Source organism: Cricetulus griseus, chromosome 8, assembly GCF_003668045.3.
Source record: "Cricetulus griseus strain 17A/GY chromosome 8, alternate assembly CriGri-PICRH-1.0, whole genome shotgun sequence".
Taxonomy (NCBI): Eukaryota; Metazoa; Chordata; class Mammalia; order Rodentia; family Cricetidae; genus Cricetulus; species Cricetulus griseus.
Window position 1 is genome coordinate 63613515 of NC_048601.1, and position 18661 is coordinate 63632175.

The 18661-nt window shown below is 42.3% G+C and overlaps 1 protein-coding gene across 1 annotated transcript in view; it reads left to right on the forward strand.

Annotated features, from left to right (window-relative positions):
* Polr1a (RNA polymerase I subunit A) overlaps positions 1-18661 on the forward strand; it is a 68331-nt gene that overhangs the window by 1828 nt on the left and 47842 nt on the right. Inside the window, exons 2-12 of the mRNA XM_027429505.2 lie at positions 1489-1693; positions 2825-2974; positions 4645-4752; positions 6619-6704; positions 6823-6926; positions 10088-10195; positions 11524-11629; positions 11886-12048; positions 14522-14692; positions 14871-14993; positions 17051-17281. Of these exons, the coding sequence (XP_027285306.1) occupies positions 1489-1693; positions 2825-2974; positions 4645-4752; positions 6619-6704; positions 6823-6926; positions 10088-10195; positions 11524-11629; positions 11886-12048; positions 14522-14692; positions 14871-14993; positions 17051-17281 (1555 nt within the window). The remainder of the gene's footprint in view (positions 1-1488; positions 1694-2824; positions 2975-4644; positions 4753-6618; positions 6705-6822; positions 6927-10087; positions 10196-11523; positions 11630-11885; positions 12049-14521; positions 14693-14870; positions 14994-17050; positions 17282-18661) is intronic.

The window sequence follows — 18661 nt, forward strand, 5'->3', positions numbered from 1 at the left end:
GCCATGATTCCATTTATTTAAATAGGTGCTGGAGCAGTTGGATTAATTGAGATGGAAGGTAAAAAGGTGGTTGCCAGGAGGTAGGGACAGGGAAATGAGGAATGATTATATAGTGGAGTTTGCATTTTACAGGATGAAAGGTTCTAGAGGTGGGCAATGCTGATGATGGCACAGTGTGGTGTACTTAATACCACTGACCCGAACTCCTAAAAATAGTTAACATGGTATGTTTTATGTTTATTTTGTTGCAGTTTCAAAAATTAGGATTGAAAAATAAAACAGCTAAGTAATTTGTTCAGTATTACTGCGTTCAAGGTTGCAGGCTGACTCCATGCTGGGGGACAGCATAGAGTTAAAGTGCTTGTTGACATTAGTTAACACCAGAAAGGTAACCACACAAATGAGCGCCACAGCAGGAGAGCTATCTCCTTGTATCTTTTTGGTCCTTGCAGTGGCACTGACCATGGGGGTCTTCCAGATCTGTACAGCTTCATTCTTTATGGACCATCATCAGTTTACCTGACCATACAACTCAATGACTTTTTAATTGCTGTTGTTCCCTCTGGAGTGCAAGTACGGGGTGCTTGCATTTACATTTATTTTCTGACCTGGTCATTCTTCAGTGAGAGGGTCCTGATGGGGAAGATAAATGCCAAGGGATGGGAAGATAGATGAGATGTCAGGAGGTCTTTCACAAGCTATACCTTATACCAAGCAAGCTTATTAGGGAATATGGCATCTTACATACTGTTTATAGGGGGAAAACAGCAAAGGGTAGCAGAGTGCTAAGTCAGACAATGTTGGAAAAGAGAACACAGGATACTTCAGATATGGCTGCTGTAAGACTGATAACCACAGCTGAAGGGGAAGAGTTGGATCCTCAGAAGCTGCACCTTGACTCCTTTGAGGCACCACTGGCTCTTCCTCTAGGCTGGCCTTACCAAGTCCACTCCTAGACAAGGACACAGAGCTAAAGTTTTCTTTATCCCTTCCTCAGGGCGTCTGGGAAAGCCTTGGGTCAGTCTGGCTCCCCACAGTTTTCAAAATTAGATGAGATATAAAAAGCAAATGAGGCTTTGTGAAGTATATTTATATGACATTCAAGAAGGATACTTTCCAACTGTTTCATTGTTGTGTGAACACCCAAATACAATTGAGTAGACCACACATGGGCTGTATAACATTTACTGTCATATGTGGCACAATGATAGGCTGGTAATGGGTACAAGACTAGTTATTTGACAGTTAAGAGACTTCATTATACAGACTGATGAAACCTTGCATAAGGAAATTGTTTGTTTATGATTTTATTTGTCTTTAATTTTCTTGAATTTGTTATTCTGTGTACAGGAGTTTTTATATGGCAATCCCTTCATTGAACAATTTGGACTTTCTAGTCAGATCTGGTTTATAACCTGCCTCTCTCACTTCAGCATCAGAGAAGTTAATAACCTGAGCTTTCCCTGGATCTTTTTTTAATCTCCTCAGGAAATTAAGTGTTAAATCCATTACTAACCCTCGCTATGTGGACAGCCTGGGAAACCCTTCAGCAAATGGCCTGTATGATTTGGCTTTGGGTCCTGCAGATTCCAAAGAAGTATGCTCCACCTGTGTGCAGGACTTCAGCAACTGTTCGGGACACCTGGGCCACATTGAGCTCCCGCTTACGGTGTACAACCCTCTCCTCTTTGATGTACGTGCTGCTCTGGGCATGTGGGTCTTGGGGTTGCTGGGCTTGTGAGGACCATCTCTTGTTCCTCTTTCTTTAGAAAGAAAAACCCTTGAGGGACCTAGTACAAGTCACCTTGAGTGCCCATTGTCCAAGATGCTTGAGACCAAATGTGTTTCGAATTTCAGGTTTTAGAATATTTACAACCTACATAATGGTGATATTGTAGGCATGGAACCCAAATACTAATATGAATTTACTCATTGTTTATATATACCTCATATATACAGCCTGAAGGAGATTGTCTGTATTTCTGATATTCCTACATTTTTACTAAAACCCATAACCCATGAAGCCATATGTTGAATTTGTTTATTTGTATGTCAGGGCTCAAAAAGTTTGGGATTTTAGATTCTCAAATTAGGGATGTTTGCCCTGAAACTTCAGCTTACCCTACAGACTTACCAGAAGAATTTCAGTTTGATTCCAGTTGAGAAAAGCCACAGCTAGATTCTGTTCATGTTAGAGAGAAATGTTTAGTGAGCCACCCAGCCACCTATCCAAGACTCAAGGTCTAATTCAGACTTAATGCACTGATTTATGCCCTTTTGCTTCAAGGGTTCTGTGCCGTTCAGAAGCTGGGTGGCAGTCACCTCCCTAGTAATAGAGGGAATTGTGGTGCTCCCAAGGCCATTGGCTTTTCAGGCAGCTCTCCTCTTGGCAGGAGAAGCAGAGCCCCCAAAGGAAGACCAATAACATCAAAATGAAGCTTTTATAGACTGTCACTTGTGTATGCTTAGCTCTTTCATCAAGCAACCTAGGCTCCAGAAGTTAATCTTTGCCTGTTAAACATATTAGAGAAAGGCTATTGTCTTAGTTAAGTAGTTGGTATAAAACAAAAGGAATTCCTTTTCAGACCATGCATTCATTCTATGTGAATTTCAAATTTGAATGATTTAAAATGAAGTCATTAAAAGAAATATTTGGGAATGTTTGGCTAGTTTATAGGGTCCAAAAAGCTGTAGAGACATAGAGGCAGAAGTGGAATTCTTAAGGAAATAAACCATGGAAAGAGAAATCTCTTATACAATGAAAATCACCATGTGTACTGTGTCTCTTTATAATGTCCCATTTCTCTTTGTCCCCACTCTTTAGAAACTCTACCTCCTGCTCCGAGGCTCCTGTTTAAATTGCCACATGCTGACTTGTCCTCGGGCTGCCATTCACCTGTTGGTCTGCCAGCTGAGGGTCCTGGAAGTTGGAGCCCTACAAGCAGTGTATGAACTTGAGCGAATTCTGAGCAGGGTAGGTTGGTCATAGAAATAGGACATCAAGAGATACTTGTATGTTGTCCTTAATTGCCAACTCTAATGGTCTTCAAAACGTCTGAATCTTTTTTTTTTTTTTTTTTTTTTTTTTTGAGACAGGATTTCTCTATGTATAGCCCTGACTGTCCTGGAACTCACTCTGTAAACCAGGCTGGCCTTGAACTCACAGAGATCCACCTGCCTCTGCCTCCCAAGTGCCGGGATTAAAGATGTGCACCAAACACTACTAGGTGACCCTTGCATCTTATAATATGCTAATAGATAGGTATTTTTCCCTGGGTCTGTGTGGAGCAGTGGTAGAAGAGGTAGATGGCAGTGCACATCTAAACTTCCAGACACATTATTCCTTGTCCAAGGGTTTCTTGAAGAATTGGCTGATTGTAAGCTTGGATCAGAAATTACACTAGCCTGTAACATGACATGCCAGAGAGCAAGTTGGTTCTCAAAGTCAGTCAAAAGGACACAGCTCGTGTGAGGGATTTACAGTGGCCAAATCTGGAACAATCAAAAATTGTAGTAAATAATTATAAGCCATTGAATCCAATAGGAATCTACAGCATTCATGAGTTCACATGGATGCAAATAGAGAATGATTTGAATGACTGATAATTTAAGTAGTGGGCTGCTGGTACACTTTACAGTACATCCTGCCACACACATACATAATCTTTATTAACTACAAACATTGAGGAAGAAAGAGTCCCTTTCTGATAGAAGAGTCTGAGTCCCCCCCATTCAAGTAGTCAGTGAACAATACTTGATAGAAAAAAATTTAAATTGTGATATGTTCTAAGCTGTGGTAAAAATGGCACATTGCTTTGGTGTTTTCCTACCACAAGGGCATTGGCTGAATGCTCATGAGAAAACATCAGACATACCTGAAAGGTTCAGGCATTATGCTGGCCTGCCTCTGTTACTGTCAGAATCTGCTCCGGGCAGTACCCGGGTCAGCCCAGGGTTCCATGGGAACTAAGTCTGCACGCAGGTGGAAAGGACCCCTTTAAATGGGTCCTGCCTCTCTCTACTCTCTCCTTCTCTGCTCTGCTCTTCTTTCTTCTCTCTCTACTCTGCCGGACCTATAATAAACTGGTTAATATGTCTAATAGTTTTATGTCTCATCTTGCTCTTCTTCTTTATCTTTCATTTAAGCAAAAAATAACAATACCCAACTTGAATATTTTGTAAAACCCTCCTTTAACTTCAGAAATGTAAAGGCCTTCAGTGACAAAGGAACTATTCCATCCTGAGACTGGCAGGCTGCCTATTGCTCTAAGAAGTACCTGAAAACTGTTTTCATGACCTATCAGCTCTTCAGAAAATTAAAGGGTTAGAAACACTTTTGTGTCACTTTTGTCTTGGGCCTTTGCAATCCTTAATTGACCCAAGTAGCCCAGCCCACAATCACTAGAAACGGATTTGTTGTTATGTTTGTTTGTAAAACCTGGAGCCTTGTTTGTGTGTATGTGCTAGGCAAGCAAGAGCTCCACTGCACCCCTGCCTGCAGCCCTAGCCCACGTCACTGTTTTGAAGCTGTAGCACAGTAACTCTGGTTTCCTTTCCTCCTTAGGTTGATTTCAGTCCTTGAAGGGTGATGTCCATCAGATATTTACTGTATTGTGCTGTTACAGTAGCTTTCCTCTTTTTCAGTTTTTGGAAGAAACTGCCAATCCTTCCGCCTTTGAAATTCAAGAAGAGTTAGAAGAGTACACAAGCAAAATTCTGCAGAACAACCTCTTGGGGTCCCAAGGTGCACATGTGAGTTACTGCCATCACCCTTTCTGTAATGCTCTCTTAGTCAGCTTCCTGGAGAAGTTTATGTTCTATGAATGTGAGTCATTCTAAACAGTCAGAATTTGTCCAGAAAGATAGCATTATAACTAAAGACAGCAGTGACATTAAAAAAACCACCTCTGCTTTTCTACATGGAAACACGATTCTTCCAAGAGTTGGCTGGTAGGACCAGAGGGATGGCTCAACAGTGAAGGGTGCATACTGCTCTTGCAGAAGACCCAACTCTGATTCCCCAGAACACATGTTGGATGGCTCATAACCACCACTTCAGTGGGATCTGATGCCTCTGGCCCCATGGTCACCTGTACATACCTGTGTATACACAGACAAACAAATTCACATAATTTTAAAACAAAAATTTAAAAAATAAAAGAGAGTCCACATTAACTCCCTTTCTAGAAACTTCTTTTTTCTTAGTTGTGTTCTTGAAAAGCATAATCCTGGCAAGTTTGCTTAAGTTTGGGACAGTGAACTCCTTGATGTTCTGACCTGTGGTGAACAGCAACTGCATCCTGGCAGAGGCTTTGGGGAACATCAAGTGCTTAGCCTGGTCCTCTGAGGGAGTGGAAGGGTTCTCTTCAGTCTCACTCTGTATCACCTCCTGCTGTCCGCTTTGCTGGTGCTTATGCTTCTGTTGTTATTGACTAGTGAATGTATAAATGCCCTGGCTCATTTCATCTGCTCATTCCATCATCAACGCTAGATTCTTGCCCAAATGATTACTGATATCAAGACTGAACAATTTGTGTTCATCTGCTGTAGCTAACTTCTCAAATGCTCATGTTAGCATATTAAGCAGATCCCAATCTTTAATTACAGTTATCTTTAAAAACACTCTCAAAGGTTATAGTATGTCAGCACCAAAGTCCTTTTCTACAAAGTTCCATCAGTTTAGGTGTTCATTCTGTGTGCCTTTAGCAAGAGAGACCTGTGAGCGGTGTTTATAGTACTGTACACAGGTTCTTCCAGGCATTTTAGTAAATAAGTGCAGAAGTTGCCTGAGGGACTAGTAAACCATAGTACAAGAACTGGTACTGGCCTACTTGGAGTTATTAGTGTTTCCATGGAAAGGCTCTGCATCAGTTCCATCTGATACTGGGTTTCATCAAAGTCAGCGTCATATAGGCGGCAGTTTCAAGATGATCTGCTGCAGCCAGACCAAAAAGCACTTCTTGAGAAACCTCAGTGTCTTGTCCTTGATGATGTTTAAAATGACCACACAGGTAGCTATTTAAAGACTATTTTGTGGGACATTTTGTTTAAGTAAGGGTATATTTTAGTAACTTTTGATGCTGTGATAAAACACCATGACCAAAGGCAGCTTAAGGATGGAGGAGTTTGTATGCACTTAATGGTTCCAGAAGTGGAGTTATAATTGCCGGAGGCCCCAGACTGAGAGATCAATCTTCAGCTGTAAATTCGAAGCAGAGAGCAAACTGGAAGTGGGGCAAGACTATGAGCTCTTAAGGCCTGTACCCACTGTTAGCTTCCTCTAGCCAGGCCAAATTCCCAAAGGTTCCATAGCCTACCCAAACAATGCCACCAACTAGGGACCAAGTGTTCAAATGCCTGAACCTGCCAGGTGGAATTTCTCATTCAAACCACACAGGATGATTTCCAATAGTTAAAATAAAAAATGAAAAACCATTAAATACATACAGATTGTATTCTTTTCAGAATGACACTGTGGTGCAGGTATGGTAGTACATATCTGTAATCCCATTGCTTGAGAGGCTCAAGTAAGGAGGTTACAAATTTGAGGCTAATCTGGGCTACAAAGTGAGACCCTACCTAAAAATAAGTAACTGTAATATTCTGACTTCAAAAAAGGTGAAAAATGTCTGCGAAAGCAGGAGCAGACTCATTGCTTACTTCTGGAAGACACATATGACTGCTAAGCGATGTCCCCACTGCAAGTGAGTATTGCCCATCAGCCTTTCCCCATTCCCTGCTTGAGCTGCTGTGGCCAATCACTCAGCACTGTTAAACGTCTCATTGGGGTTTGTTTCTCTCTGCATATGTTCCCGTGAATAGGACCGGACGATCAGTGATTCGAAAGGAGCACAATAGTAAGCTGACAATCACATATCCAGTCACAGCGCACAAAAAATCTGGCCAGAAGGATGCAGAGCCCTCAGGTAAGCAGGCTGGGTCTCTAAGGAGCTCTAGCCATGTTTCTCATGTGTAGTCTCGGGTGAGTCCTAGCTTCTTAGGGCTGGGGATGAATGTTCTGCCTTTTACCTTGAGACTCTGACAAGGGTTAGCGTAAATAACAAATCTGTGCACTGTTTTGTTTTTGTTTTCTTGGTTTATTGTTTGTTTTGGTTTGGTTTTTCAAGACAGGGTTTCTCTGTATAACCCTGGAATTCATGCTCTGTAGACCAGGCTAGCCTTGAACTCAGAGATTTACCTGACTTGCCTCCCAAGTGCTGAGATTAATGGTGTGCACCACCACTGCCTGGCTCTTGTGTACTGGTTTTTAATAAGCTTTTTATTGTGTAGTAAATTTAGACTTAGAGGATAGCAAGCACAGTGAGTTCCCATAAATTCTCTGTTTGTCCAATTGTAATGTTTTAGATTTTCCTAAGCATTCATCAGAACTATCATGGGTGTGACACTATTAACTAACTTGAACTTCACTTGAAGCTTGCCAGTTTTTCTGGTCATGGGCTTTCTGTTTTCTAGGACCCAGAGTGAGATTCTGCACCCTGTTTAGAAAGACTGCTAAGTGTTGTTTGATAGCAAACAGCTAATAGCACATTTTACCTGCAAATGACCATGGAAACATTTTTCTCTTACTGCCTCTTGACAGTTGCTACCATGACCCCCCAGGTTATCCTAGAAAATGCTAAGACACCAAAAACAGATGTTCCGAATTTTAGACAATAACTCCAGTTGGGAGGCAGGTGTCCAATGATAAAGTAGCCTTTTAGTTCCATTGCCAAGCCCATTCATTTGAAGTAATCTTTTGCTGTAACTGCAAGTATATGGTGAAACCAGAAGGCTGAGCATTGGAAACCTGTAAAAAATAGTCTGTTTTGGCTTAAGATTGGTTTTTGTTTGTTTTTTGTTTTCATTTAATAACATTTTGGTTGGGAGGAGTTTGAGACAAGGTCTCTTTACATGGTCCTGGCTGTTGTGGAACTCACTATGTAGACCAGGCTGGCCTTGAACTCACAGAAATACTCCTGCCTCTATCTCCCACATGCTGGCTTAAAGGCGTCCATGGACCCTCACATCCACATAAATAACACTTAAATATTATTTACCCATGTTGGGCTGGCGAGATGGTTCAGCAGGTAAAGATGCCTCCTGCTAAACCAGACAACCTGAATTCAGTCTCCACATGTGGGAAAAGAGAACTGAATCCTGAGAGTTATCCTCTGACCTTCACCATGCCATGCACTATTACATACACATCCACTCTTCAATAGGTAAATAAATTTTATGTTTTATTAGTTAAGGGAAAGATTTAACTAAAAGCACAGAACAGGGCAAAACAGCATTGCTATTTATGGATATTTGAGAATATGTGGAATGTGTGTTCCAACTGACAGCTATCCCCTGTGTACTAGCCCCTCTCTAGTGCTGGGAACATAAGCACAGCATAGTTCCTGCCCTGATAAATCCAGAAAAGGGAAAATTGAACAATGCCTCATTTCAGTTAAGGCATCCCAGGAAATGCTGACGTTTTTTGAGCCTACAGGATACTTAAATTAACTTTGTTCTTCAGCTGAGTGTTAGAAGTTGGCCTCTCAAATGGTAACCCCAAATATACTTTTCTACTTAATCAGTGCATAGCTAGTAACCAGCCTGTCAGGGAATTTTGCCTAGTCCAAGAAGCCACCTTTACCTACTAATGTGATATTTTTAAAGTCAGTGTATTTGAATCTGTAGAAATTTCCACACAGGGACTAGCAAGAACAAGTGGATGAAAGTGCTTAGGGTCCAAACCTATGCTCTGTCCCCAGAACCCATCCTGAAAGAAAGAAGCAGCTCCCAAAAGTTGTCAGAAGACAGCTTCCATATGTGTGACTTCTGTATGTGTGCCCGGTGGCCCATGTGTTCTCTCACACTCACACAGTAAAGAACTAATCTTCAGATGTATTACTTGTATTTCTGTGACCCTTTCTGGTGAATTACCATGTGCATAAAGATAATGTTACTTGCTTTCTTACAGTACTGGGCATTGAACCCAGGGCCTTGTTCATACAAGGTATATTCTACCAGTAATTAGTATCCCAGCCCAATAATGTTTACTTAGAAAAGCAAAACACTGGAATTGAGCTGAATGTCCAAAGAGAAGAGTATGTCAGATAAATTAGGAAACTTCCTTAGTAGAGGATTGGAACCAGGCATGGTGGCATATGCCTTTAATCTCAGCACTCAGGAGGCAGAGGCAGGCAGATCTCTGAGTTTGAGGCTAGCCTGGTCCATGGAGCAAGTTCCAGGATGGCCAGGGCTACACAGACAAACCCTGTTTCAAAAAAATGAGAAAAAAAATTGGTGATTGGAGCTGGGCATGGCAGCATAGACTATTTAAGCCTAGCTCTTGGGAGGTGGAGACAGGAGGATCAGGACTTCAAGGTTAGCCTGGCTGCATAAGATTGTCTCAGTAATAAACTGTAAGTAGTCAGATGAAAACTATGTAGCACTTGTTCATGTGTGCCTCTGATAACACCAAATGAACAGAGCTCTGATGAAAACAAATCAATGCAGCTGGGTGGTGGTGTCGCACACCTTTAATCCGAGAACTTGGAAGGCAGAGGCAGGCAGATCTCTGTGAGTTCAAGGCCAGCCTGGTTTACAAAGTGATTTCCAGGACAGCCAGGACTACACAGAGAAACCCTGTCTCAAAAAATAAAAACAAACAAAAAACCATTAACAACAGCCAAAAAGAAAGAAATCCATGTAAGATTTCTGTAGTCTTGAGGTAATATTTCATTGGGTAGCCCACCCACATTGCCCTAAAACTCATGGTCCTTCTGTGTCATCCTCCTGAATACTGAGGTATTAGGCCTGTACCACTGTGCCTGGCGGAATTTCAATGTCATGTAAAGTACTACATGAGGCAAAAGTACTAGAAAAGAATATTTAAAAGTGAAAATAGTTCCATTAATAATGTGAACTAGTGGTGATGATCTCTTGCTCTGCCTCTCTGGTTTTATATGATAGTGTGTTGTTTTCATCCTCTGGAAATTAGAGTACAGGTAGAAATCTGGGTTGAAAAGTTTGATGTTTGTGATGAAGTTTCAAGCTTTTTAGAATTGGGACAAAAAATGGCTCTATCTCGTTACAGAAGGAGTACCAGTAGCTCCAGGAATTGAAGAAGCTCTGATGGGGAAGCGAGGATACCTGACACCTAGCAGCGCCCAAGAGCATCTTTTTGCCATTTGGAAGAATGAAGGTGCTAGAGAAACAGCCTCTGTTTGTTGATTTCCTGGTTCATTTCATTAGCCCATCCTTAACTTTCTTAACCAAAGTTCTAATTAATGTAGCTCTCCCCTGAAATCCATCCACAGATCTGGGGCAAGCTTTGGGGCACATTGACTTAGAGCTATAAAAGAGCAGGGGAGGTCATACCCAACACCAAGACCTTGCTGTAACTGAGTCCAGTCACTTCTACACTGATGCATTCCTGCAAGTTTCATTATCACTCATCTTTTTTAAATGCTCACTAAATAAAGATGTTTTAGCCTGGCATGGTGATGCATGCCTTTAGTCCTAGCACTCAGCAGGCAGAGGCAGGCAGATCTCTGAGTTCCAGGCCAACCTGGACTATGTAGCGAGTTCTAAGACAGCTAGGGCTACATACTGAGACCCTGTCTTGAACCCCACCCCAGCCCCAGAAAAAGATCTTTTAAATGTTGTATGGGAATTCCTTTTGTGAATCAAAGAATGAATTTTTGTATGTTTCAGTTCCTTATAAAAAGGGACATCTCTGTTCTCTTTTGAATGCATAACAATCTATGCAGTATGCTCAAGTCCTTGCATCTGTCTTCTAAGAGGGTGTCCTGGAACACTGGCTCTGCTCACTGTATAAATGCTCACAGACAAGCGTGGTGTTAGCAGGATATCAGGAATGAAAGAGTAGGCAAGTTAGTGATATACTCTATGGGGCAGGTTTCATTTGTTTTCTCCTGTTTCCTGAAGAGCATTCTTGGCATACTTATGGAGAGGATGTTACATATCTTTTTTGTTTTCCTGAGGTTTTTGAGTCAGGGTCTCTCTGTGTAGCCCTGGTTGTCCTGGAACTCTCTCTGTAGATCAGTCTGGCCTCAAACTCACCGAGATTTGCCTGCTTCTGCTTCCCAGGTGCTGGGATTAAAGGTCACACTGCCCAGTTTATCTTTGTTTTTAAAAGGCTAAACTTTACTTTGACTTGATTTTTTTTTTCACTTCAATTAATTTTGTCTAGAGTACAAAATAGCCAGTATTTAATTATGTGTGTAAAACTACAAGTCCAGGAGGGTGATTAAAATCTCCTGTTCCTGCACAGCTCATTTCCTTGCTTAAGTAGTGTTTGTCCCTGGGTATCTTTATACTGTCTTACTTGCATACAAGCTGTTGTATACCTAGGCTGGTTTTGGTTTGTTTTGATGAATAACTTTTCTAACTACATATGATCCCATACTGTTTTTGTTTTGTTTTGTTTGTTTGTTTTCCTCAGTAATATTTTTATGTCCTTATACATAGGCTTAAATGGTCTTGTTGGTTACTTTATTTCAAACACAGGATTCTTCCTGAATTACCTTTTTTCGGGATTGGATGATATCGGCATGGAGTCTAGTTTCAACCCCAGTATGTTCTTTCTAGATTTCATAGTGGTGCCGCCCTCCAGGTAATGCCTTTTAACTTATTTTGCATGGAAAGGGTGGGCTGAGGAATTGAGCAAGGACTTTTAGGAGGGCCTGGAAGCGTTGGGGCACTGAGAAATCAAGAAACTGTCAACCTAAGGCTGCAGGTAGTGGCTTGAACAATCTCTATTATTTGGTTGTCTAGGCATGGATGTTTGTTTGAGTGGGTTGTGTTACATTAATTTAGTAAATAGGTTAAGAGGGTGAAGAATATTCATGGAGTCTTATGTTACTCTGTAGGTACCGTCCGGTCAATCGTCTGGGGGACCAGATGTTTACTAATGGCCAGACAGTGAACTTACAAGCTGTCATGAAGGATGCAGTTTTGATCCGGAAACTTCTGGCATTGATGGCCCAAGAACAGAAGCTGCCCTGTGAGGTGACAGAACTCACCACAGACAAGGTCAGGGCTGCCTCAGTGCTGATATAATAGGCTTGGTTAATGACTGGTATGATAAGAACTACACACTTGGTTCTAACCCTTTGCAGACACAGATGTTATGACTTCTGCAAGATGCTACCTTCAGAGGGCAGTACCTCTGGTGGGCAGTGTGAATAGTTGAGACAAGCACAGGCCTGATGATAGATAAATCTCAGTGTGGTTTAGGTTCTGTAAACAATGGCCATGCCAGTGGTTTTAGTTGAGTCCCTTTGGTTTCTTGGACTGATCTCCACTATAAAGTGTATGTAATTTATGGTGAGGTTTCACACGTAGGCTGTTCCGCACAATTAGCTGACAGACAAGTAACTGTCTTCCCTCAGACTCTAAGAATGTGTGTTTTAGGCTCATTAGGGTCTTAAGCAATGCAGCCAGGACAATGTAGAGTGGAATTTTTAGAATAAGGCTGTCCCCACTGACATTTCTATAGCCCTTTCACTATACTGCCTCTTATACCAACTCTGTAGTGAACATAAAGCTGCATTATGTACTTAGAACACTTGCCAAGGTCAGTCCCATCCAAAATGTAGTCAGGATGAAAATAAAAATGGCCTTCTCCAGCCTTGGAAAGATAGGCCTCTCCGACTTCCTGCTGTTCAGACAGTCCTGCTGTCAGCCAGGGATGTCACAAGGTGGCATCACTGTCCCCTGGGAACTTAGCTTTGTATGGCTCCTTGAAGCTTCCTCTGGTTCTGCTGAAGTTTACTGATGGGTCAGTGTAAGTGTGCTTTGAGCAGATCCTCAGTGTAAGAGAGATTTGTCATCTGCAGACCCTGGTCCAGTATGGGAGACAAAAGATCTTAGTATAACCAAATCGAAGGACTAGGAATAAGAACTTCATTTTCATATCCTTTTAGAGTAGAGGCAAGCTTTTTTCCATAATAACAGGACTTGATCTCTGTAGGAAAACCAGTGCCATCTTGATCCCTAAATCAGTTTCCCTTTGAATAATTAGATATACTCTTGTCTTTTCCCTGTTTGTGTTCATCATTATATTCCCATAGCAGTGTTCTCCCGGGAGCTGTTCCCAGGGACTAGGGATATACCAGTGGACAAGGTCTTGTTCATTTCAGCAGTAACCATGTGGCTCTCAGTCAGCAAATGCTATAAGCTGGATTCAGCTATACAGGCCTCTGCCATCATTCTTGTGATGAAAGGCTCCATAATGTTGCCTGCAGAACTACATGCACCTTCCTAGATGATTCCTTTATTTCTTGGTTGTGGGGACAAACCCAAATTATCACCATGATGTTCTCATCTACTGGATCATCACCTGCCCTCAACCTTGACACACTGATAATTTTTTCTCTCATTTGAACTACCGTGAAGGACATGTGAAAATATATCTCCTAGGCCATTTGCAGCCAGATGGGGCCAGTAGGTGGTGCTCTAAGGCACCCTAGGACTTCTGTAGTCTCTTCCCTTGGCAAGTAACAGGAGTGGAAGAGACAGAACTAGGATAGAAATATTTTTAAATGATTAGATAAATGGGTAAGCTTGAGAATCAGCCCGTAACTTTATCTAACTAATTTGGGACTTACAGACATGCAGTGTTATATGGCAGACATTTTTCTTTTTAAGAAATTATTTGACCTATATTAAAATAATAGTAATACTATTATTGTTATTATTTGTTGTTTATTATTATTTGGAGACAGGATCTCATGTAGCCCATGCTGGCCTGTAAGTCACTATATAGCCAAGGCTGACTTCAGCCCTCCTCCTGCCACCTTCCAAGTGCTAGAATTACAAGTGTGTACCATCACACAGTTTATGTGGTGTTGGGGATGGAGCTCAGGACTTCCTGCATGTTGTCGAGCACTGCACAGGCATTTTTATAAGTTCACTGAACCATGTTTTCATAAACCTTTAACTAAATTGGCAGTTCCACATGAAACTCACTCACCTGGTGGAAGCCACAGAAGTAGAGTGCCTGCAGGAAGGGTTGCTAAGGCACTCTCAGTTTTGGTGGAGAAGGCGTTAGGAAGCTTAAAATAGGAGCCTATGCACACCCGCACACACATACTGTTTTGTTTTGTTTTTCTTAGTTTAGTTTTGATTTTTGAGATAGGATTTTGCTGTGTAGTCCAGAAAGGTCTCAAGACTCTCCAGCCTCAGCTTCTCAAGTGGCTGATAATTACAGATGTGTGCTACAGTGCTGCTGTGCTTATAAATTCTGAGCTCGTTCTGCTGCTAAAAGAGACAAGCTAATACATATCATATATAATGGGACTGATGTATATTGATACATACTGACAAGTTTAGTTCATCATCTATCAGCTTCAAAGGCTAACTACAGTTTTGTCATTTCAAAGGCTACGCATATATATATATATATATATATATATATATATATATATAAATAAATCAGAGCTAGGTTGAGTAATAAACAAGTTTTTCTCCAATCATTCCTATTTCCTTGAATTTATCTTCCCAGGAAAATGACTCTTCAGTTGCTATCGACCGATCCTTTTTAAGTATGCTTCCAGGCCAGTCTCTCACAGATAAACTTTACAACATTTGGATTCGCCTGCAGAGCCACGTCAATATTGTGTTTGACAGTGAGATGGACAAATTAATGATGGAAAAGTACCCTGGCATAAGACAGGTGAGCAGTGATTGGATTCCCATCACAAGGTGGTGAGGGCCAGTAATAAACAACTAACAATTGCTCTGTGTCCCCAGCTCCCATCTGCATGTTTATAGATGCACATTATATACACTGGCACAGAAGCAAGAAAATAATAAACATAATTGAATTGTTTAATAATCTGTCTTTTTTACAGATCCTAGAGAAGAAGGAAGGGCTGTTCCGGAAACACATGATGGGAAAGCGAGTTGACTATGCAGCCCGCTCAGTCATCTGCCCAGATATGTACATCAATACCAACGAAATTGGAATTCCCATGGTGTGTTGTTAGGGAGAGGCCTCATTTTTGCTACTGAGAGGTAGATAGGTGTACCATAAAGGTCTGAGAACAGCTTGGTGCTAAATCAGCATGGCTCCGGTGGGGATAATGCTTCACACGGGGAGGAACAACCTGTAGGGAAGGGACTTGAGGTGCATCATGGTATTGTCATCCTATTAGAAGACTTTGCCCTGAAGCACTAGGGAATTCCCAGCAGGTCATTCCACATCTTGTGTCTGTGTTTTATTCTTGCCAATCTTAACCTAGTTTTTAAACCTTCCATGTCCAACTGAGTCCATGATGGAAGAAGAAGAGGGTAAGGGGATTTCAGTCCCACGTGGGTATCTGGCAGTGGAAAGTGGGAGGGCCCTCAGAAAGGCAGCATGTGTGTGTCATCTGCCATTCCCAGTGCCAGGGGTGAGGGCCTGCTCACCCATTAGCGTTCCCTTGGTGAGCCAGCTTCCTCTTCTCACTTCCCCACCAGTTAAAGCCTTGGTGCTCATTAGCAGCAGCTATCCGGCCGACTTCCTCCTTAATGGGCCTTGAGGTCAATAATTCGAAGATGGTTTAATTCCCTCTGTGTGGAGTTTCATTTCCTTACATGCCACCCTGCCTCTCTTGGGGAAGCTGGTAATGAGCCGAGCTAAAGTGTTCTGATAATTTGGCACACTTTGGCTTCCTAGGCAAGAGCCTGCTGTGTCAAGACAGAGAGAGAAGGCTCTGCCCTGTGCATTGCCTCCCAGGAACCACAGGTCCTTGCATGCAGAAGCTGGACTGTTTACCAAAGAAAAGGCCCAGGACATGTTAATTTTCTTCTCTAGACAGAATGTAGAAGCCACCCTGGCTTTGACCTCAGTGCCTAGAGTGTCCCCAGCTTTGGAGGAAACGTTTAGTGAGGCCTTGCCTTCTAACTTCACAGAATTCAGGCCTTTTCTTTTTTGTGATCTGAGTTTATTTGCTGATGGCTTGGACCCTGAGAAGAGACTAATGCTTGTCCACCCTACTGGCTCTTACCCTACCCCATTCTCCGTCATGTAGGCCTGGGGTTATTGTAGGGCAACCAGGAAGAACAGGGTGGGTGGAGCTGCTGCCCTCTTCCCCTCCCCCACAAGATATCAGAGGTGTTATGGGAACAAGGAGGTGAGATAAAATGAGAATGAGCTAAGCCTGGCAAGGAGCCACACACCAGAGCAGTGTCTCCTAAATCTGTACACCAAGTGGTGACCAAACAGTAAACAAGCCCATTAGGACAAAGTAAAAGAGGTTGGATCATGGCAGGGCTCCTGCACTGCTTCTATACAAAGACCTGGGGCGTTAACTTCCTGGGCTTTGGAATCTTTGATACACTTGTGTGTGTATGTGTGTGTATGTGTTGAAGTATCAAATAAATAAAAATCAGTGATTCAAAAACTCACTTAACTGTAGAGAAAATGCACTTGTTTTAGAGCAGGTTTCAGGTCTAGTATTGACAAAAGAACACTTAATGTTCTTCAGTCTCAGAATTGCAAATCCATTTCCTCTTAAATGCCTCTGACTGATGTTATGCCTGGGCTCTACCCTGAGTAGTTAGTGATACCTGCTAAGATGTGGAGGGGTGTGGTAGCTCTCAAGCAAGTGCCCTATTCTATTCCTTTGGCAACCCTGACTTTATTGGCAGATGAGAAAGAGTGAAGTTTCAGTGTGCATTTAAGAAAACTAATGCAGCCGGGCAGTGGTGGTGTACACCTTTAATCCCAGCACTTGGGAGGCAGAAGCAGGTGGATCTCAGTGAGTTCAAGGCCAGACTGGTCTACAAAGCAAGTTCCAGGACAGCCAGGACTGTTACATAGAGAAATCCTGTCTTGAAAAAACAAAAAAAGAGGGAAAACTAATGTGTAAATTGCCCAGTCTGTTCCCTCAAGGGAGCAAACGAAGCAAAATGTCTCTATAGAGGTCACAGGTGTTCTACCTACAGAAAGGCCTAGGCTAAGCAAACAGAATCAGACAGCTCATTTTGTTAGCTTTTGTATTCCTGGAACCTTTGTCTACTCATCCTGACATGCAATCCTTGTTTCTAGGTATTTGCCACAAAACTGACCTACCCTCAGCCAGTTACCCCGTGGAATGTGCAGGAACTAAGACAAGCAGTCATTAATGGACCCAACGTGCACCCAGGGGCCTCCATGGTCATCAATGAGGATGGCAGTCGCACAGCCCTGAGTGCAGTGGATGCTACACAGCGAGAAGCTGTGGCCAAACAGCTCCTGACACCAGCCACGGGGGCTCCTAAGCCTCAGGGGACAAAAATTGTAAGTAAATGAGGGTTTGGTCAGGACTGTCTAGTTTCTGTCTGGTTCCTGCATGCTGCCTTTGAAAGGGGTTACTCAAAAAGTGGTATTCAGATCAGTAGCAGCTTCACTGGAACTAGGGAGAGATATAATTTGACCTCACCCCCATACTGAATTTGTCTCTGGGATTGGCTATCTATAATAATGGGTGCAAGCTCCACAAAGTTCCCACCTGCCTAGAAGGATCTTTGGAAGAGCAGAGACACACTCTGGGCTTGGCATGGTGACCATTGATCCCCATGGATCCTCACTGCTGACCACACCATAGACCAGTCCTACTGCTTTCCTTATTTTCAAAGCCGCCCCCTCACCCCCACCCCGTTAGAATAACAATGCTACTTGAGTTAAATTCTGCTCTATGCCATTTTGCTTTTGTGACAGGGACACCATTCAGACTGATAAATAGATCATGGTACCAATTTTGTTCTTTGTTGGGTTAGTACATTGTCATGTTTTTTCCTTGGAACTACGTGAGGGATTTCAGAAACAACAAGGTTTGTTTCACTTAACTGATGAATTCAGGCAAATGTAAATAATCTTCCTGTTCATTTAAACAGTTGCAATGAGGAGAAAGGTTTCAAGAGGAGTAGGCAATGAGGGTTCATTCGTACTGAGGTCCTACTATGTGCTCAGGCTTTGCAAGGATATGACCCTGACAGGGATTACCAGTAAATATGTGCTGTAAGCCAGGAAGTGAGCCATCAAGGCTGAGTATAGGTGTGTTGCGGAGGGAGCACCAGGGACGCTTTGCCATAGAGATGGGTGAGGTGAAGATGAAGCATTAGTTTCCATCAGGAGAAAAGGGGCATCAAGGAAAGAGAGATCATTTTTAGCCCTTCTAGACTTGAAATGACTGTGGAGAAAATAAGGGCCATCTCCTGTAAAAAGTAGAAATGTGAGACTTAGATTGAAGAGACCACAGAATTAGGAAAAAGGTATCAGAACATTAAACCCATTGAATAGAGCATGATGAAGAGAGAAAAGGAGGTCTCCTGGGAGTATGAAATAGAGACGCAGCAGGGAAGGTAGGCAGTGATGGGGCTGGGCTTGCTGATTTTGTGCCTGAACTTGTTTTTTTATATGTAGTGAAGGAGTTCTTTTTTTTTTTAAGAATTTATTTATTTATTGTGTATACAACATTGTGCTTCCATATATATATCTGCACACCAGAAGAGGGCATGAGATTTCAAACGGATGGTTGTGAGCCACCATGTGGTTGCTGGGAATTGAACTCAGGACCTTTGGAAGAGCAGTCAGTGCTCTTAACCTCTGAGCCATCTCTCCAGCCATGAAGGAATTCTTTAGGGTTAAGCCAGAGACATCTGTGAACATAGAGGGAGA